Here is a 22,451-nt window from a genome sequence, read left to right as displayed (position 1 = left end):
CAGGTAAAATTAAGTGTTTCCTCATTAACTGATTCCAATCTTGGTCCTGTCCTGGCATCAGAATGCTTCTTATTAATGTAACAGAAACTGCTTATCATTCAAATCTCCTCTTGGCATTTGTTCTTTCATTAAAGCCCCTTAAGGCCAGTTTATCTTCTAGCAGCCTGGTCTTTTGCCTCAACTAAAACTCCATTTTAAAGCTAATCTAAGACAAAGTGGTAGCTTGCTTTTCTTGAGCCCTTGACTATCTAACGCGGTCTTAAGTCCTCTAAGCTGTCACAGAGGACATTCTGATAAATCAGAAATAACAAAGAGAAACAGTGCGGTATCCTCAGGGTGGGGGCACAAAACAGATTCTGGAAAGAGGAGAGCACTCTTTGATCAGTTCCTGGTGGGGACTGCTGGCCACCTTAATGCTGGGCTTCATGTAATACTTCCCTTGTCACCCCCCCCCCGACACACACACTGAGCAATGGGCAGAATTCTGACACCACTTCTGATAAAACACTTTTACATTCACATCTGTGGGGCTTACATTGTTTCTGATGAACAAAACTTTTGAATTGTTTGCCTGTGAATTATTTTAATAAGTCTTTTTTTTATTCTTTATTTTTAAAGAGCAGTTTCAGGTTCACAGCAGAACTGAGCAGAAAGTACAGAGTTCTTATCTCCCCCTCACCTCCACCCAGCCCTACACACACAGCTTCCCCCACTACCCACATCCCCACTGAAGTGGGACATTTGTTAAAACTGATGACCCTGCACTGACACCCAGGGTCCATGGTTTACATTAAGGTTCGCTCTTAGTGCTGTACCTTCTAATAAGTCTTCTTTAGGTTATAAAAGTAATACATGCTCATTGCAAAATAGTATAAACACAGAAAACTATAAGCAAGAAGGTGAAAATCACCCATGAACATCTTGGTAAGCATTCTTTTAACTTCCTGCTTCTCACACACACACATCATCACCACATATAGATATTCACACAGTTGAGATCAAACAGTGTATGTATGCAGTTCTGTAACGTGCTTTTTTCTTTCAGTGTGTTATAGACAGGTCCATGTCAAATACTTGTCTACATTATCGTTTCTTATAGCTACCTGGAATTCCATTGTATCCTTCCAGTGTTCAACCAGTGGGCATTTAAGTAGCTTTAAGTTTTTTCATGGTATTAACAGTTCTTCAAAGTATGAAACTTGCTGTGTATACATATTGGCTGACTTGTCTGGTTATCTTCGCAAGATAAATTCCTAGAAGCATAACTGTTAAGTCAAAATTTATGTACATTTTACCTTTTGGTAAATTTTTTTTAACAGATCTCCAAAAAGATTGTACTAACTTACATAACACCAAGAGTAAATATTTCTTCCTAGCTTTTTAAAACCCAATATTGTTAATGTTTTTAATAGTTTTTTCTCCCATTCTTATAGATGAAAACTGATAGTTCACTGCTTCTGTTTGCATGTTATTCATTCAGGAACAAATTTTGAGTCAGCAGGTTGGAGGGAAGAGGTAGGACTTCATTTCCGTCAAAATTGATAGATTGTTTTTGCGTAATGAGAAGACTTAAGTGTAATTTTTTTCAAAGTGAAAATGAACTTTTTATCATTTAATTATGTTATGATCAGATATTAACAGGTACATATCTATTTGCCATCTCAATTCTCCTAACTTCAAATTATTTCTAAGTTAAAAATGGAGGCAAGAAGATAAAGAGAGCAGAGAAGTCAACCAGCTGATTCTAGTACCTTTTTTCAGAGAGTACCTTTCAGGCCTGACTGCTACTTTCCAACTTCTGAACCATGCATCATAGTCCACAGACCAGGGGGGAGAATTCCAGCCTGCCACCTGTTTTTTACAGTCCTGGAGCTAAGAATGGTTTTTACATTTTTAAGTGATTAAAACAAAAATCACCTGTTTCGTAACACATGAAAATTATAGGAGATTCAAACTTCAGTTCATTAATAAAGTTTTATTGGAACACAGTAACACTAATTTGTTTACATATTATCTGTGGCCACTTTTGCCCTACAGCGGTTGAGTAGTTGTGACAGAGATCATCTGGCATGCAAAACTGAAAATATTGCCAGGACCTTCGCAGAAAAAGTTTGCTGAGCCCCGGTCCCAGCGTGTAACGAGGAGGAGCAGTGAGGGCGGGTGTGGCGATGTCTGGTATCTCAGTGTCCGCGCCTGGAAGCGGGCTAGCCGTGGAGCTGGTTGTCTTAAGAGACTGCCTGGCCAGTCCTAGGCTTCTCTCAGGAACTTGTGGGCAGATGAGGACCTTGAAGGACACGTAGCTAAGCATAAGGGATCTTCCTGAGTAAGTCAGCTTGTACTCAAATTGGCAGCTTGTTATGGTGCAAAAAGGAAAAATTACCTTTGAGAGTTTATTTATTTACTCACTTAACCCCTGTCTGTTAAGCTCTTGCCATGTGCTGGGCACTGTCTCAGTTCTGAAGCACTGAGCTGGCATATAACGTGTGGTATCATATAGGCTACTGGAGGACCCATGGAGATTTGTGTTTGTGGAGTAAAAAGGATAATAGAAATGCCCTAAATCTTCCCACTGATGAGAAATCTGAGTGCAGGTGGCTTGCATGATGTCCGAAAGCTGTCAGTCAGTGTTAGAGTTAGGGCTAGAGCCCAGGTTTCCCGGTTGCGTATTCAGTGCTCTTCCCATTAGCAGGGCTCAGAGATTCTTACTCTTTTTTGGGTTGTAGGCCCTTTTGAAAATCTTCCCAGAAAATATACAAATGTAAATATATGCGCAGAATTTGGCATATGATTTCTAGGGTTGTATGAAATTTTTAAACATCCATGGTCCAGAGTTAAAATTTCTGATTTAAGATGAGTTATCTCATTTATCCAGTGGAGGTTGATTAGGGCCCTACTTCGAACCCGTTGGCATTTATTGAGCATCTGTTATTGGGCAGTTTTCCAGAAACACTTGTGTAGTTGTTGGTCTGAAACTTACTCAGAATAATTTCAAGTGAGGGTCAAGGGTCAGGCAGTGTGGGGCTTTGCTAATAATGGCTCTGGGATGGGGTTTTGCAGGCCTGAGAGACCCAGCTGTTTCGTTTTTAGATTTGTATTTTAGAATCACCCACAGATTGGCTTATTGTAGTAAAATGTGCCACCAGCTATTAGGTCTTTTATTTCCCTTATTCTAGAATCTTCAGAATATTTCAGATAGAGTGATGCATTTGAATGGCTCTTAAAAGAAGCCCCTGGTTTTCTGAAGCAATCTGAGGAGTGACGTGGTTGGTACCAAAGACCCATTTTTGTCTGTAGTTCCTGGAAGTTACTCCCATTGGGTGGCTGTCTTACCAGGTCCTTAACAAGCCCTCTGGGTGTTGACCTCTGTAACTCACAAACAAGTGCGGTCTGGACAGGCCACGGAGGTGTGGTGTTTTCTAGGTAGCAGTGTTAATGCAGTTCTTCATAACTTTTATTAAGTGTTTTCATTAAAATGCTCTTATACCAAAGGGACGTTATCCTTTTTTTCTTCATCATCACTTTTAAATGAGGATAATGAGCTCCTCATAGATTTATCCGGCTGCAAAAGAGATGATAATATATGAAATCACTTAATGTAGATGAGTCTGGCTAAGTAAATATTAGTTGAACTGGAACATCGAAGAGAAACATTTGAATGATCATGTAAAGGATAAATTGAATTATAGTTGATTTATAATGTGTTAATTTCTGGTATACAGTATAGTGATTCAGTCATATATATATATATATATATTCATTTTCATATTCTTTTTCATTATAGGCTATTACAAGGTATTGAATATAGCTCCCAGTGCTATATAGTAGGACCTGGTTGTTTATCTGTTTTATATATCACTTTTTAAAAATGTTTGAGTACTTTTTAAAAGATTGCCAATCTTCATTTTTCTTGGACTTTCTCTTCTAATGTTATGTATGGGCTGCATTTGAACCAGAAAATCAGAATACTATTTGGGGGGAAATCCTGGAACTAACTTTGGAAAGCACTGAGAGTAGTTATTTACTTACGGAAGCTCATCGGAGGTAACACTGTGGACCAGTGGGGATGCGAACCCCCTGTCTCCCTGTTACTCCTTTTGTCAGTGTAAACACGCGGAATAATTAGATAGAATTAGATACTGTCTGTCTTGCAGAACAGACAGAGAAAGTGAGAAATGATCATAACGTTGGAAATTTGGCAAGCTCGATCCCCAGAGAAATTAAGATGAAAAGGAGCCTCAGGCAGTGTGACAGGCCAGAGCCACTGAATGGAGCATAGGCCTCCAGAAGAGGTTCTGTGTCCAGCATCACTGTGTTAGAGCTCTAGGCTCTGTGCAGGTGGAGGGGCAAGTTCGGAGAACAGCCAGTGGAGTGGCGTGATTTCTGTAGACTCTGTGGGGACTGGTCTGGATGAATAAAAGACTTACCTCAGCATCAGAGTTGCTACCGCACGAGGCGGTGTCTTCGTTGCTCTGCCTTAATTCCTGGGAGTGATCCTTTCTGTCAAATTAAGTCGGTTACTGCAAGTTGAGGTTGGGTGAGGACCTAGGAGGCAGACAGTTGAGGGTTTGAATGATGTTACATACACACTAATTGAGTGAAAATTGTTTTTAATTTGCAAATTTGAATGAATACATGTCCAGTATAACAAGTAAATGATAAAAAAAGATATCAGTTAAAACCCTCACCCCCAGCCCGTGAGGTAATAACTAACTATATTTAACAGTTTGGTTTGTTCTTTACAGGCCTTTCTCTGTATATCATGAGGATATAATTTTTAACGTGGTTTTAAATTGGAATGTGTACTAAAGTGTGAATTTAGATTATTATTACGGCTTTTGAAATGACTGAATTAAATTGGGTGGTATGAAAATTGCATTCTGTTTGACAAAGAGTTAATACCCAATCTGTTTAGTGGTGGGGGCAGAGTGGAGGTTAGGCCCAGATAACCTGGGGGAGGTTAAGGATGGGAGGAGGGGTTTGGAAAGAGAAAAAAGTAGAAATGGAGGAGTAAATGAGGGACCAGGTTTGAATCCTGGCTCTGGCTCTTAGTGACTTCAGTGTTCTAGTAAAATTACCAACTTCCCTAGTATCCTCATTTATGAGGGGCTTCATATTTCATAGGGTTCTTGTAAAGGTTAAATAAAAATAACACATAGAGCATCTAGCCCAGTGCTTGGCACAGAGATGCTTCCCTTTCTTCAGTTCTTTCTCTCCAGATAGGGAATTTCCATGTGAAAGTTAACTTGTAAAAATTATTTTACAGTAGTACATAATCAGGTCCCCTTGCTTTGTTAAAAGGGACTTTTATAGATCCCATGAGGAAAAATTATTGATTATATGAAAGTATGTCTCCTTGGGATCAAGTCAGCTGAGTATTTCTTGATCATTAGAAAGATTTGGAAATAATTTGTTATACATCGCTGTTGAGCTTGAACCAGCGTGGGAAGTTTGACGTGCCTTTGCACTGTCTTTGTCTGGAAGGAAGGGATTCTGGTTCTCCCTGTCTTTCCACTAGCCTAACCTCACGGTGTTGGGGTACTTGTGCAGTCTAGTAATTTGTAGTTACACTAAGCAAAATTCGGTCCCATTTTAAAGATTAGGTTCTGTGTATCTGTCACTGAGGTTAATTCTGATTGGAAGCCAAGGTTTGACCAACTAAGGTAGGAACTGTATAAAAACACATTTCCATCCCAGTTCCTGATTGTAAGGTTAGACTCTCAATAAAAATGAGAAAGCTGCATACTTTAAAAAAAAGTCCGTGTATGATGATTCTGATGGGAGGGGAGGTAAGTCCAGGACTCAGCAGACCTCAGCGGCCTTCCTTCAGCCTTGGGTTTTCATTTCGGAAGACTAACTGGCTCTCCCCGCCCACTTCCCTGTTTTACTTAGAGCTAATACTATATCAGTGGAGGAAAGGTAGAAAATTCAGATGAGCAGAGGAAAGAAAATAAAAATTATAGATGATTCCACTTCTCAGAGAAATCCATTAATAACATTTTTATGTATTAAGTTTCAGATTCTTTTTCTTTTCATACATTCATATGTTTAAAACAAAAATGGTGTCATATAAGCCATCCGTTATATAAATAGCTTTCTTCAGTCATCAGTGTAGTGTGACTGTCTTTCATACCAGTAAGTATATTTCCACAACTTCTGATCATCTTTGTTGTCCCTTAATTATAGAGATCATGTGTGTTTACTGAAAAGACTCTTAAGGAATACAAAAGTAACAGAAAATAAAAGTTTCCATGTAAGTCAGTTAGTCATTCATACAACAGTACTTTTTAAGGTCTGCTTAATATTCTACTACATGCCTGGGTTATATACTGAGCTAATCTGTGCTACTCTCCATTTAGCAATTAATTGGAAATAGCCTATAGTGAACTACACTGCTAAGAGCATCTTTGCACATACATCTTCGTATGATTGCCCAATTATCTCAGACGTAAAGAATAAATTCCTACCAATGTATATGCTGGTTAAAGTGTATGTACATTTAAAATTTTTCTTGTCAATATTGCTTAATTCCATCCACAAAAATGGTACCGATTTACTCTCTGAGCAGTATTTTTAGGGAATGTCGGCTTTCTAATCTTACTTTTGGTTTTCCCTTAAAAAAATGAATAAATATTATTTAATTTAAAGTTATTTTTGATTATTAGGTAAATTTAATTTTTTTTCCCATAAGGTTTTGGCCTGGTGTATTCCTTTTTGAATTGTTTGTACATTTTAAAAAACTGAAGTATTCATCTTTTTTTATAAGACTAACTATTTTGATTTAAGTATGACTTAGCAGATTCCTTCATCTCTTCTGAAACAAAATGAGCTATCCATAAATAATTCACTCACGTGGAACACGTTGCTCTTTGTGAAGGTCTTTACTGACCCAGGAGCCAGGACGTTCCAGTATAGCTGTGTTGTTATCTTTGGGTTGTAGGTAGACTCTTGATGCCTGCCTCCAGCTGCCTTCTTTAACTGTGTGCGGTTTTCCAGCACCATCTCTGCGTTCATCTGTAGCCACTGGTGTCTGTAGCTGTGTCAGTATGTGTGTAGGCGGTGGGTGGGACTATGCTATCTACTGTGATAAATCAGAACAAGACCTTTTATTCCCAAGCTGGTAAAAAGGAATGAATATGGACTGATAATGCTAAAAGACCAACTAACCACTCCCTTTTCCTTATTTTATCATGCTGGCAAATATATCTCTTAAACATTCAAGCAGCTTATATTATTTTGGTGTGGAAAGTTTAAATGTATCATGATGCTGTCTCTTCATAACATACAATTTGGGACTGCTCTTTCTTTTTGTTTCGAAAGGAGAGAAGCGTGTGTGCCTCTGTGTGTGTGTGTGCACGCACACACTTAAACGTGTATAAGCTGAGAGTGAGTGTGACAGTGAGTTTGAAAAGGAGACAAGTGTGATGTGGATAACCTCTTTTTAGAATGGTGCAGATAAGTGCTTTAGTAAACAACCAGTTTTTTCAACTCACTGCGTACTTACAGGAGAGTGAAAATATTCTCCTTGACACTTGGTAGTGATTAAATAAAGTAACCGCAGAGCACCTTCTAGCTTGGTACATGTCACATAGTCGTGTTCGTGAAATGATGGCAGTTGTACATTCGTGTATAACTATGTCCTTTCATTAATTTCATAGTTATTTGTTGAGAGCCTGCTCTATGCCAGGCACTGGTCAAGGTCTTAGAAGTACTACAGTGAATGGAAGAACTAAAACGTTATCTCACAGGGCTAGTACTCTGATGTGGGGAGACTGTCACTAAGTAAGTAAGTAGATGATCTCACACTTTAAAAGAGCACAAGTACTATGAAGGAAAATAAATCGGGGGAATGACTGGGGGTGCTGATGGGAAGAGAAGGATTCACAGTTTTAGCTAGGATGGTCAAGGAAGGCACTGGTAAGTGGAGTCAGGTAGAGCTGGGGCCAAGCCTGTCTTCACTACTAATTAAGTGACTTTGTGAAAGTTATTTACCCTTTGATCCTAAATTTTCACATGTTAAAAAAAGAGGTAAGGAACCTGATGCATAAGGTTAAATGAGACAATATGGAAAGCATGTAGCATCATGCTGGCCATCTGACTCCCAACAGGAAGAAAGAGGTGTTAGTGGCCGGTAGGGTGGGCGCTGCCCCCGCAGTCACAGGCCGGGAGACACAGGCGCGCCCCGAGGAGCAGAGAGCTGCGGCTTTGCTCCAGAAGGGAAGCTGCAGTCAACCAGAGTGTGTAGTGTGGGTAGGCGAGAAAAGAAGAAATGAGTGGTGAGTCTTGACGGAATATGTGTGTATAGTCTAGGCAAGTGATGGACGTATCAGGAGTCTTTTTCTCCCAAAAGAGAAAATAAAAGGCTCATTTCTTTTGCTTTGATTTTCACAGATCTTCACCTTTTGATTCTGCAGTTCTATTTCAGTGCCTCATCAAGTGCTTTACAGTCTCATTTGGGGGAAGTAAAACATAGATAGATGTACATATATATACAAAGAATAAGTTAAAAAATATCTGCTAAGTAGATTTTCTGTAAAATGAAGGAATACGTGCTGGAAGCTTCTGGGAGGAGGGATTGAGAGGGAATGATCAGGGGAAGCTTCTTGCAAGAGTAGGCGTGGTCTGACTCCTGAAAGAGGGGTCGGGGTTTTTGGTCTTTTTTGGAAGGACACAGATGTTCCCCAGGGTGCGGGGCCCCTGGATCGGGAAGCTTTTAAGGTCAGCTGAGGTTGCAGAAGCATGGTACGCTGTCGCGCTGTCACCCACATGGAAGCTCACACTGCCTGTTCACTTACTGAGGTTTTGGTCAGCCCCGCAGTGAAGGATCCTGCGGAGCTGTGAACCCCAGCAGGGCTGGGCCCCCACACGTGACTTGCAGAGCAGCCCAGGGGAACACGGCTGTGAGCCCTCTCCTGCCCTGAGTTACTCATGTCCCACAGAGTTGTCGCCTGTCTTTGTGTACATATTTGCAAAGCATTTGGAGATCATCAAGCATATTTACTATATAGCACTTTAGGAGAAAAAAAATTACACCCAAATAGGAAAATAACTAAGGAGAATGATACAACTTTGGACCTCAGTTTTCGTCTTTATTTTTCTTTTTCCTGTTGCTAATTAATTTTGTTCCTATGAAACGCTTTATAGAGTGATACAAGAATTGCCTGAGAAGTTGAAAACGGAAATGTTTTAAAGATACTCCTATTTTAATAAATGTGTTTTTCCCTCTCCCAAGGTCTACTACCCTAATCTGGGGTGGATGTGCATTGACGCCACCGATCCTGAGAAGGGGAACTGGCTGCGATATGTGAACTGGGCCTGCTCAGGGGAAGAGCAGAATCTGTTTCCACTGGAAATCAACAGGGCCATTTACTATAAAACGTTAAAGGTAAGAGTGTTAGAATGAGTGTGCTGTTAGTTACTTGGCATGCATATTTGCAAATACTGTCCTTAGTCGTGACTGACAGTAACGACTTTGCAGACCTTGAAAGGGATATATTTGAAAGTGATCCACCAACACACTGAAAGGTCTGTGGTTTAAATATGCCGTTGCCACTGCTTCACGTGAGTAAGGGCGCTAAGGCATGAAGATTGTGTTCAGTCTTTATAGACACTGATGAGTTAAGTGTGTGGCAGCCACTTCCCTCCTCTGAAGATACAAACGCGTTGGGAACCGTCTGACTGGCAGATGAATCTAACTGTAAGGAACTCTGGTTCTGTGTTCACTAAAAACACATTCTTAGTCTTCAGTGTAATGTAGCCTTGGATTGGCTTTCCTTTTCCCTGAATTTTACTCAGAAGAGAAATTAAACTGAACATGTTTCTTCTGCCAGATTTTTATTTGGAGACATTAATTGTTGAGATGAAAAGAAGAGGACAGTCATTTTATAGAGTTTGTGGTGAGGTAAGAGGTCACTTAGGGAAGTTAGTACTCCGAAGCATTGTTATTTCTGCAACAGGAAGCCCACATCTGTCTCCCTCGTTTTGATGTTCTGGAAGGCAAATCTGCACTCAACGTGCATGGAGATGTTCTCTAAGGTGAAGTCTTGAGGCTCTAAAAATAGATGATTGTTGCTTTCTGGAATAGGTATGTTTGCTGACATTACTGTAAGGCAGATTTTTCTTTATTCACTTACTTCTATTAAAAATGTCATAGATTAGGGGACAGTCCATGGAAAAAATGATCTCCATGGAGCTGAAAGCTCTTGATGAGCAAGCATTTCCGATGAGGGTCAGCTCTGCAGCATACTGAGTTTGGCCTGTGTGGTGGCAGTAGGACTTCTGGAAGCTTAACTTACAGCTATCTGATTTTCCTTTGCTGTATTTGTCCTGGCATCTTTAGCCAGTTGGATTGCCCTTTACCTCTTATATACCCATGTCCTTGCTTCCAATCCCTATAGGAAACATTTGTGTGTGTGTGTGGTACTTTCTCACTTAAAACTTCTGTAATCTTCTTTCCCATTTTCTTTCTGCTGGATTGTGATAGCATGATTTTCTAGTAGGTTACACTGGAGCTTGAAATTGGATTCAAAATTTGATTCAAGAATTAATTCTGTTCCTCAAATGTATTTAAAGTGAGAGTTACATCGGGCTGAATCAGTGAGGCAGAGTCTTGGTGGAGGTGAAGTACCAGCCAGGGGATGGCTATGAGATAGCTGAGGGAGTAGAGAGAAGGTCCCGGGGGAGGACAAGCCCAGGGAGGTCCTGGGACACTTGGCAGTTCCTCCATCAGACCTCAGGTTCAAATGTGTTCATCGCTGATAGCAAAGCCGGGAAACATAGAGAAGCTAGAAAGAATAGTGTCTGGGAGTTAAGTCTGGAGCCAGATTCCTGGGTGAAATCCTGACTTGCTATGTGACCCAAGGCAAGTTATTGTGATTTTAACTAGCTGTGAAATCTTAGACAAGTCACTTTCTGTGCCTCAGTTTCCTTACTTGTAAGATACACGTAATTATAGTATGGATCTTATAGGGTTATGATGATTGCATAGGAGATTGTGAGTAGAGTTCTAGCACCTAAAAAGTGCTGAAGAAATGGCAGCTGCTCGTTTTGGCAAGGCAGTGTAGTGTCAGGTCAGGAGCGGGAACTCTGGAGCAGGCTGCCTTGTGAGCAGATTTTGGCTTTGAGATACGTGACCATAAGAAGTTACTTAAACCCCGTCTTAGTTTTCTCATCTGTAAAAGTGGAGGTGATAGTAAAATTAATACATACAGTTGTTGTGAAGATTAAACAAGCCAATATGTATACAGTTCTGTGAACAGTCCTAGTCTAACCCAAGTCCTCAAAGTGTTAACAAGCTATACGACTACTATTATTATTTTTACCTGATTTTGTTCGAAGTAAAGTAGCTCTGATCTTTGCAGACCCCGCCCCCCCACCCTAACCTTTGACATTTGCTCAAGTATGCACAAGACCTTTCAGATTCCTTGCTAGCGATTATCTAACTATATTCTTATAGACTAAACTTTCTGTGGATTAGGTTGTGTAATAAATTACATGTGATGTTCTCTGGGTCTCTGTAGCACCTTGTCAGCTATCACCTAGATAATTCGGAAATCTCAACACTGGTTTTGTTTGTAATATGATTAAAAACTGCTTTAAATTCCTGAAGGTTAATTGTTAGCCTGCTGTCCATCCATTCATCTGTTCATTAGTTCATCAAGTATTTATTGAGCGTCTGCTGTGTACCAGCTATTGATAGTAGTGAACAGAACAGACAAGGTCTCTGGTCTCATGGAACTTCTAACTTGTGGGGGAGGTAGCAGATAATAAACAAGTAAACAAGTAAACAAAATAATTTCAGATATCGGTAAGTGCTCTGAAGATAAGAAAATGTGATAGAAATTGACTTGGTGATGGAGGGCTACTGTAGTTCTGATGGGTCAGGGGAGACAAGACATACGGACACCAGCCCCACTCCCACCCCCACCCTCCCCCACTGGCGTGAGAAGGATCCAGATACACAGAGATCTCTGGAGCAGTTCAGGGAGAACTTCCCTGGCAGAAGCAGAAGTATGGAAGTAGGGATGATCTATACTGCGTGTGTGTGTGCGTGCGTGTGTTTGTGTTTTAAAGGAATTCAAAGGCTTCTATTGGTTTGGCTGTGTTGAGGAGAGGGATGGTGAATGAGGCTGGTGAGGTGGGCAGGGGCCAGATCAGGGAGGCCTAAAATACTATGCTGGAGGATAGATTGTAGTTAGGTAAGCATGGATATGCTTTGTGTGTTCTCATTATTCTGGAATATTTCTCTTAATTTGACCTACTGCCAGGAATATTTATGGGAACCCTTGCCTATTCCTAAATCGATTTGGTAAAATTTCAAGTTTATATTTACTGATATTTAGAGAAGAGAAAATGCTTTGTTCTGTAAGCCTTTCTGAACCCGAAGGAAGAATTTAAATTCGTTTTGTTGTTATTTTTGTTTTTTGTTAAATGTCAAAATACAACATATAAGAAAAGGTTGCTTGAACTTTAGACTTTATGTTTTAAAATGTGGGTTTGTATTTCCAGTGTTTAAGGACATACATTGTCTTCTGACATTTGACTTACAAAATCTTAAATGTGCTAAGCAGTGCAGAATTAAAAACAGTGCAGTGCAGAAGCAGGCAGTCATTGATTTTAAAAGATGTATTATTTTCCTCTTGGTAAAATTAAGACTATTATTTGTGTAGCTGTTTTAATACAAAGCTGGGAAGCATATTGCTTGATAATATAATCATCTCAGCTGCTAACACTTTTGGGTGTAGTTTAATAACTAACAAATCAGGTTGTTCTTAATCTAGCTATTCACCAGTTCATTAACCATTTAGAAGTTTTACTTTAGATTTGAGGTAAAACATATTCTGGTATGTTTTTATGTTGTGTTTTTGTTGTTGTTGTTGTTTTTGTAACAACAAAAGAGTACCCTCCTAAGTAGAGAGTCTGTGTTGGTGTTTAACTCCTCCCAGTTGCTAGCTAGTATAAGTGGTAACTCTGCAGAAGGCTGGAGTGGAGTGAACAGGGAAGCTTAGGGCGCTGAGTCTGGGAGGAATCTTGAAGATGTCCAGTGGATTCTTCTAGCCAGTGTTCCGGTTATGCTGTTTGATTTAGAAATATATGGGGAATATATTTTTCCTTACTCCTTTCCATTTTCTTTTTTGCTTTGGTTTTATTTAGACTTTATATATTTCTGTAAACCCTAATCACTTCAAGGAGTATATGATACCAACATTTCATCAATATGTGACTTATAACAAAAATATGGAGAAGTAAACTATGTATTTGGAACTAGAAATAGTTTAAATAAAGAAGCCTATTCCTTCAGCAGCAATAGATTAGCTCATAAGAGTGCCAAAAGGCATCTGTAATGGCTATTTTAACTCATTAAAATCTTATATATTAAGTTTTTTGGTTTAGGTGTAACTGATTCAAGAAGGAAAATAATAATACATTGGTTTAAAGATAAGAAAATAGCAGGTTTTAACTGTCCTTGGGGAGAACAAAATAAATAGTGGCTTTAAAAAAAATCTTAACTTAGAATATTTTAAAATTTGGACTATATAAACATTGAGTTCTGCAGAGAATGAAATAAAGTAATATTTACTTTCAAGGGCTTTATCTGGGCTGAAAGGTATGTTGAAGTGAGGAACTACCTCTAAACTGACATCTTGATGGACTTCTACCTGCCCCGAAAAACAAGGGTATCTTCCATAACCACAGTGCAGTGATCAAAATCAGGAAACCCACAGTGCAGTGATCAAAATCAGGAAACCCACACTGGCACAGTATTTTATTAGCTAATCTATAAATCTTATTCAAATTCTGTCAATTGTTCCAATCATGTCCTTTTAGGAAAAGAAAACTCCGTTGCATTTAGTTGTAATGTCTCATTAGTCTCCTTAGTTTGGACAGTACCTCAGTCTTTGTCTTTTATAACCTTTCAGTTTTGAGAAAACTGGTCAGTAATTTTGTAGAACGTCCCACAGTTTGGCCTTCACTTGTGTTTTATCATGACTAATTACATTTGCACATTTTGGGCAGAAATCTCCAGAAGTGATGCTGTTATTTTCTGTGCATCATTATCAGGAGGTATATGATGTTGATTTGTCTCGTTGTAAAGGTACTGTTTTTCCCATTGTCATTAATAAATGTTTTATGGGGAGATATTTTGAGACTATGCAAATACTGTTACTTCTTTGACTTTTATTCGCTAGTTTTAGCATTAACTGATGATTCTTGCCTGAATCAGTTATTACTCCGATGATTGTTGGTCGTTTTATAATTCCATTACTTCTTTTTCACTGATTTTTTGGGATCTACTGAAGGGAGAGCTTTCCTTATTTATTTATTTTTATATTCGTTCATTCATTCATTCATATCAGTATGGACTCATGGATTCTTATTTTATTCACTGGGTTTTAGGTAGAATTTTACTTGTGTTGATACTCTTGGAACTTTTGAACAGATGAATCATTATGAGAGAAACCAATAAGCCATTTCTTTGCATTTTGTTTGGGAGTGTAATCTTCCCACTCAGTGTATTTTTTTCTTCAAGACCTTGTTCTCTTGGTATAGTCAGTATGATGTGTGGTCCTTGTCCTCACTCCTCACAGGGCTGTTAGAAGTGAATGTTTTAGGAGCGTGATACATGTGCAGTATTTTTAGGCATTTCTTTGTAAATATAAAAGTTCCCTTGTAAAGCCGATGTGCAGTGCTGAGGGCGAGGCAGCGGACCCCCGTGGGCCGAGCAGGCTGGCGGCGGTGCAGACGGTGCCCTGCCGGGCGCTCGCGTCCTCCGCGCCACCTCTTCCGTGGGCACGTCCGTGGTGTAACGAGCCGTGCGTTTACAAACGTGCGGTGACATGCAGTTCTTACCATGCTTAACTCGCTCTCGGACTCTGAAACCTGCGCTGACAATTAGCTTTCGGCACGTCTCTTTCCAAAGTGCCTGGCTCCTTTCGGTTATGCTTTATATTTCCCTTCAGCTTAGATTTCGTGGGCAAAATGGTTCCATAGTTTATTTTTCCTTGTGCGTGGATAGTCGTGAGGCTTTGAACGGTGAGATCCCGTGGCATATGTCAGGTTTGAGTGTAAAGCGATTCTGTCAGATGCCGACGTCCACCGGACGGACTCCGTGGAGCCGAGACGGCCAGGAAGTGAGGTCCTCCTTCCAGCAGAGGGTTCCTTCCCGCGCCGCCCAGGCCGCGGCTGCCGCGCTGGAGGAGCCCTTCCTGCCGGGCTGGCCTCCGGCGCGCCGCCCCGCTGGGAGCGCCGCCCCGCCCCGCCCCGCCAACAACCGCCGCTCTGATTGGCCCGGCGCCTGTCTCTTCTCTCCCCGCAGCCAATCGCGCCGGGCGAGGAGCTCCTGGTCTGGTACAATGGGGAAGACAACCCCGAGATAGCAGCTGCGATTGAGGAAGAGCGAGCCAGCGCCCGGAGCAAGCGGAGCTCCCCGAAAAGCAGGAAAGGTAGGAGCCCGCCGCCGCCCCGGCTCCCCGCCGCCGCCCGGCCCGGGCCGGATCCGGGCCCCGGCGGCGCCCGCGGCCCTCGGTGACCTTTCCCGGACACGGCGCCGGCCCGCGGTGCCAGCCCCCCCGGCCGCTGCTGAATCACGGCGCCGGACGCCGCGCTCGGGCTCTTTGCTAACTTGGGGCGGAGCAGCCGGGCGCGGAAAAGTGAGCGGAGCGGCGCGCCGCGAGGGCGGCCGGGCCGGCTGTCACCTCCCTCGCCGCCGTCTCCATAGCTGGACTTGCGGGCGGGAGCGGCTGCCGGTCTCTCGGAGCCCGGCACGCCGGTATATTCTTAGCTTTTTGTGCTGTTCGCCAGCGACGCGTCGTAAAATGTGTTTCGAGAGTGACATTTCCAGGTCCGAGGAGTCGGTGGCCTGTGTCCACCCAGACTGTGCGGGAGGGCTGGGCGCGCTGCGGGGCCGGAGAGCCGGCCGGGCCGGACACTGCTCCGCGGCCACCCACTCGTCCCGGGCCGGGCCTGCCACTCCGGCCACCGGGCCCGGCCGCCCGCCGCGCCACCCCACGCGAGGCCGCGCTGCGCACCATCGCTTTACTCGCGATGGGTGAAGGTTTTAGCGCAGAGCTTCCCGAAATTTAGGCCATTATCAAAATGGAAGTTGAACAGTGTGCTGTTTTGTCACTTTTGACTCAATTCCAATAGTTTTATTTTGTTTATGATGTTTTCAAACAAAAGGTAAGGCGTAGTCACACAGAAGGCAAGGAATAATTTCTGGGAGGAAAATAGTTTGATTCGATATATCATGTTTCCAGCTGGCGCTCTACACGTTGTTGTTTTTTTTTTTTTAAAGAAGAATTTTAATACGAATTCGTGAATTTTTCGGAGAGCCGAGTTTGAATATATGCCAAGGCGCGGTATGGTTGTTTCTTATTAATGTAACCCCCACCCCCCTCCTTATTTTGCCCGCCTTAGGTGTTACATAAATTTTTGTATCCATCTGGACTTAGGCTGCCATCCTTTACTCAGAACATTGCAAAGTGAATTGGAGTCATACTGTATATAAAATCATAATGTAGACTTGATTTTGGAAAAACATGAAAGTAATATTTTAAAATGTAGGCAAGAAGTCCATTCTGATTTTTCTGTTACATGTTCTTTGTGTTTCACAGTGTAATGCAAGTGCAGCTAACCCATCCAAGGGACTTTGTTGGAGCCTTTTACTAAACACATGTTCTCTGTTTATCTAATGTGATTTTTGTCACAGTTTTAGGACATAAAATATTTTGATCTTGAGTCAGTTAGATGATCACGGTGTAGAAATTTGCCAGGTGTTTTTTGTTTGTTTTTTGTTGTTGTTGACTGTTTTAACAGGGTATTGAGATTTTTGTTGATATTAGGCTTAGAGCATAATTGTTTGCTAACTCTTCACATAATTCAGATTGTTCCCCTATTTAGCGTTCTTTTGTTTGTAACTAATGTCACCAGCCTTTCCAGGTAAGTTGTGTTTTGCAGGGGCTGGACTTTGGTGGGGGAGAGGGAATCTTGACTCTGCTACCGAGCATAACTAACTCACGTATTTAATGTGTGTGCATAGCTTAATAGCAAATTCATGCTAAGGCTTTCCTCTGTTCAGCATATTTTGGTGTGCATGTTTGAAACATTCCATTACTGTAAGTTTTCTATTTATCCCTTAATTGTTTTTCTTTTTGGATGTGGAGGAAAAAACTGAAAGTAAACTTTTTGCTTTATTAGTGATATGTGAACTTACACATCTTCCTGTTTATACCTGCCCGTATTGCTGAATTTTGACATTAAGTAGTTCATATTTCTTGTTATCCTTTTATTCCTATTATTTATAACTACTCTGAGCTGAGTATAACCCACTGAATCTTAAGTTTTAATTAAAGTGCTTGCATGAAACTCACTCTTCAGCTTGACAGTCTGTTTTTCTGTTTTGAACAGCTTACTGGTAAAGAGGCCTGTTTGCTCTTTATGGTCTTAAGTTTGGAGGGTTTAAATAGTCCAGCCGTTTTGTTTTTAAGTCAGATACTCTATAAAAACTAAGTTAGCTTACAAAGACTTGAAATGGAGAATTTTTTTATATTAATTTGGTTCTGTTTAGGTCCTAAGTGTGATCTCAGACATTTAAATATATTTTCAGGCAGTGATGTCAGAGAATAAATCAAGATAAGTTTCATTCGGTAGCAATGTTAACTTAGTATTTCTGAAAGCCAGATGTTGAAGACATTCAGCTGGCAGGTAGTAGACAGGCAGTGGCCCTAACTTCATTTCGGCTGGGAGGCAGGCGGAGAGAAACAAAGGGCTGAATTCCTCACAGTTCTAGGGCTCTGCTCCTTTGCATGACAGCTGCCGTGCCTACAGCTGTGCATTGCATGTGGTGCCTTTAGAAGTCATCAGATCGCTGGTGGATCATGAGGCGTGTTGTGGGCAGTGAAAAGCCCTGATTCCTTTACATACAGAGCAGCCCCTTCTCCTCTCTCTCCCTCTCCCTCTCTATCTCTGTCTCTGTCTGTCTCTTATTCATTCATTGAACTGATGTCTGTTAAGCCCCTGCTGTGTGCCAGGCACTCTGCTAGGTCATACCAGGCGGGCAATGGTGAGCAGAAAAGCAGCCGTGACTTTTTCTCCCAGCGCCTGTGGTCTAGCGGGGGAGACAGGCGATAGCTACATCAGTAAATTGCCAATCATGGAACAGGCCCTCAGTAAATATTTGTTGATTGACGAACAAAGACGCACACAAACCTGTGAAGAAGGAAGAGAACACACGGCTGTGACCAGGGAGCATGCAGTTTTGCCAGGGGCCAACGGTGTACATATGTTACGCATTTCAAACTAGAATTTTGGTGTCTCACCTTTGTAATTCAGCCTAACTTCTTAACGTGTCTGAGCAGCCCCTATAATGAGGTTGAACGTGAGAAGTTGCTTGGATGGACAGATGAAACTTTTCAGATAGAGAGGAAGGGAGGGTTTTCAGTGTTGGGTGTTTCAAGTAATTCTCATTTGAACCATGGGAAGATTAGAACCTGTGAAGTAACATAGAAAGGCCAAATTTAGAAGCATTTATCATCTTTATTTCTGTTCCTTGTTTGTGAGAAATGAGGGATTGAATTTGCTCATTAGCAGTAAGTGACTGTTGGCAAGTGTTCTTTTAAAACACAGACTTTTAATAGCGAAATGTGTTGCCCTGCTCTCTTGGCTACGTAGGAGCCTCACCTGAAGTTCTTTTACTCTAAAGAAATAGCAGTGTCTGGATACATGTGTGCTTAGTGGAAGGAATAAAAGGTGTGGGGCCCTTGGGTTTTTACTAGGTGTGTCACTGGGCAGATCATGTCACTTTTCTGGGGTGCCGTTTCCATAGCCGAAAAACCAGGTGTCATAACACAGAATGGCCCTTGTGCTACCTAACCTCGCAGACTTGCTGTCAAGAGCGGATGAGATCATGAAAAGGAACAGCTCTGCAGCATGCAGGTCCCTGGTACCTGTAAGTGCCACCGACAGAATGTGGCTGACAGTGACTTGCACGGGTCTTGCAGAGGAGCTGCCGGGTTTGTGCATCACTTAGTTGTTGGTTTTCATGTGGCAGCTGTGAAAGGTATGCGGTGGTCTGTCCCTCTCCCTTCCCGTGCAGAGCCTCACTCCAGGCTGATTCACCCTTATATTAGGCCTGCTTCTAACCTGTTGACTTTCCTATCCCATAGCACATTAGAAGGAGGAAATTAGGAGAGTTATTTATAGCAGCAAGTAGTTTTACAGCTGATAGCTAGACAGTTGAGAGACAGAAAGTTTATAACAAAACCCGTAATGAACTATGAAGAGCACAGTTCCTTGAGATCACTTAACAGGTTCAGATAATCTTTGATTAAAAACTGTAAATAGTCCCAGAAGATCAAATGAACTAGATCTTAGTATTTATCTAAGTGACTTTCAGTCACCACAGAACAGTTAAATTATAATCCACTAAAAAAGCAAATATATCATCTATTTCTGCAAATAAAGTTGTTCATATTAAAAACCTAGGTTTGTGGAGAACACAGAATATTAAAGTTGCACCTTTTTGAAGTTCTTTCTTCTCTAAAGTTGACAAAGCCTGTAGAAATTTACGGTCCATTTGTGGTGGGGTGGGGAGTGGGGTGGGTAAGAGATCCACATGCAAAATAAGTTAGTCTCAGGCATTTTAAGAAAAAAAACAAGAAGCGCTAAAGTAATGGTGCAGGCAGTAGGACTGTTGATGCTGAGAGCGGGAGAGGGACTCTGCACTGGGATGCCTGCGAGTCTTTGTTTAGAAAGGGTGGCAGGATGGGGGCATTTAGAACCTGGAGAGGGGCAGGGAGGACACGCAGAGGGCGCTTAGGGACACTCAGGTCCAAGAAGTTGTAAATGGGTGATGGTCCGTGCCGAACCCCCCCCCCCCCCCATTTAACAGGTGTTTGCTCTGTGTCAGACACGATTCCAGGTGCTGAAGTTACAGTTGAGAACTAAAACAATCCAGGTTCCTGTACTCACGGAATTTACATTCTGGAAAGTGAGGGCACCACCAGCCAACAGGTGAACAAGACAGGTCTTGAATGCTAATAAAGTGTGTGTGTATATGTGTGTTGGTGGTGGTTAGGTTTGGTGTGATCGTCAGGGGTAGCCTTTCAGAGACTGTGACATGAATGACACCATCTCTGTCAAGTTCTCGGGGTGGAGAGCTCTAGGAAGGGGGTCCAAGCTGGGTGTTCTTTTAGCAATTTGGGAGATTTACTGTGGGGGTGGTGTGTAGAGAGAGCCACCTAGAAACCCGCATGAGTCTTTCTGTATAAAACTCAGTTCTGCAAATGGACACACTGGCCCCTCCTCTGCCAGCACTGTACTTAGCTGCTGGACTGGTAGGGGAGGTCAGAGAGGTGAATAAAACATCCAAGGAGGAGCTTACTGTCTGTTTTATGGCAGCTTAGTATGGGTCACGCATACTAGATGTTCTAGGTGATGTGTGTGCAGGCTCCAGGATAGGGAGGGCTTGACAGGAGCCCTGTGGGAAAGGAAGTGATGCTTTGTGGTCGAAAAGCAGAGCACAGTGGGGAGGACTCCTGCAAAGGATATTGAGGAGGAGGAGAAGGAGAAGGGAAGAGTTAGGGAAAGACAAACTCACAGGCACATGAGAGGTCACAGGACATTGCTGGACAACAGGTAGAACACAGAGATGCAGCAAGAGGCTCTGATGAAGAAGCAAGCCCGTGGGCAGAGGTGAGCAACGCCCAGCCAGCCGGAAGAAGGAGCCCCGAGCAGTGCTGAGTGGTCTTGAGCCCCCTGTGGGTTTTCCTGCTGAGCCTCTGCTTCTGCGTGGTTGGTCTGTACCAGCTCCACGTGAGGCCGCAGACACCTAGGGAGGGTGATAGCTTGTCCAAGCTCTCTCTGCCAGTGTCAGAGTCAGAATTTGACCCAGGTTTTCCAAGCCTTTTCCTGTACATAGTATGCTGTTTTCTTGTCCACTTCTACATTCAGTGGGCAATTGCAGTAGAAGTGACAATGCTGGTTCCATTTAAAATTACAAGTAGAGAATACATTTAATAAAAGCAGAGAACTGGTAGGTTTCAGAGGAGTTTGATGTCTCAGCCTTCCCTAGCAGCCGACAGCTCTGTTTGATGCTCCTTGGCAAAGCTGAAGGGTAGAGGCCTGGCCGAATGATAGAGCCCTGGCCATGGTGCCTGAGGATGATGGCAGATGGGCCCTGAGCCTTCTGGGTGCCTGGTGGGCAGGTCCTGTGCCCACATACAGGGCATTCTTCATATTTCTTGCTGGCAGGTGATGGAGCAGGGCGTGGAGCGATTAGAGGTGGCTACGATCCTGAGGAGATACGGCCCCAGCATTAGATGTTGTATGGCTTGCAAGCTTGTCACTTTGGGCCCAAGTGAGCAGGATCCTGTTTGGTCCCCAGGGGAGCTCTTGCCTCTAGCTGAGTGATGCCTTTGCTGAGCACCGGTTGATAGTTAGAGATGGTTGCCTGTCAGGTTGATTCCTGCTGTTGTGGTGGTGGTCTAAGTTTAAAAGCTCAGTGCAGTTTTAATATCTTTTCAATAGTAAGAGTCAGGGAATTTTTAAAAAATTTTAATTCTGCTGCTGCTACTGAATTGCTTCAAATTTAGGTAAAGAAGTTGGTCAGTATTTTTGTGCCTTTGATTCTTGCTGTGTATAACCTTGTTCATACGGAAATTACGTGGATTACTTAAAAATTTTCAAAGCATTTTGCAGATTTTGCAACTGTGTTTTAGTGGATGAATTTGCAAAAATCCTAATATGTGCCATGATTAAAAACTGCTTCAAACTTTATAATTGAATGTGTTGGGACATACACTGTGCTCTGAGGTTGCTATTCTGGTTCTTCTGTCCATGGTGGAAACTGGAAGATGAGACTTGCTAATACAGGGAAAAGGGGTTAATTATGATTAAGTTTTCTAAAAGGTAAAAAGACCCTTGATGTAGGGACTTCAAAATAGTTTTTGAAAATCCAGAGTAATTTAAAAGTAAAAAGAACAATTTGCTTTGCTTTCCCTAGATAAAAATACTAGGTTCTTTTTCTAAATTACAGACTCTTTATTATTTTTAAAATTCATTGAGTATTTCCTTTTCTTAGGCAGTTTTACTTTCCTGTTTATAGGTAGGCTGTTATGGCACCTGAATTTCATGTTCATAGTAGAATTACAGAGAGGAGAGTGTGTAAGTTTTATATTTGAAGTTGTCCCTAAAGAACTGAGGAATTGGATAGATACTCCAAGGATACCCTCATGCTGGTTAAAAATTAATAGACATTTCTCACATTGAAAGGTTGTGGGGGGAAGGGGAAGTTGCAGCTTCAGACAGGCTGGCACAGTGCTGTGTTGGCACTCAGAGCATCTGCTCCTACTCTGCATGCTGCCAAGGACAGTTCTAAAGTGTGCTTTTATTAATGTTAGTAATTTGGTTGACATAGTTTAGGAAGCTGAATGATTTGGAGAAGCAGGAGTTATTTG

At 42.0% G+C, this 22,451-nt stretch overlaps 1 protein-coding gene across 7 annotated transcripts in view; it reads left to right on the top strand.

Annotated features, from left to right (window-relative positions):
• The window catches only part of PRDM2 (PR/SET domain 2), a 110,075-nt gene that overhangs the window by 31,347 nt on the left and 56,277 nt on the right, over window positions 1-22,451 (top strand). For 6 of the 7 annotated variants that reach the window (XM_072975345.1, XM_072975347.1, XM_072975344.1 and 3 more), the window contains 2 exons: window positions 9,230-9,382; window positions 15,314-15,440. In XM_072975345.1, the coding sequence (XP_072831446.1) occupies window positions 9,230-9,382; window positions 15,314-15,440 (280 nt within the window). Of the gene's footprint in view, window positions 1-9,229; window positions 9,383-15,313; window positions 15,441-22,451 lie in introns of those variants that run through there. The other variant, XM_072975346.1, reaches the window with a different exon arrangement.

This window comes from Vicugna pacos, chromosome 13 (genome assembly GCF_048564905.1).
Source record: "Vicugna pacos chromosome 13, VicPac4, whole genome shotgun sequence".
Lineage (NCBI taxonomy): Eukaryota > Metazoa > Chordata > Mammalia > Artiodactyla > Camelidae > Vicugna > Vicugna pacos.
This window is presented reverse-complemented; position numbering and strand designations above follow the sequence as displayed.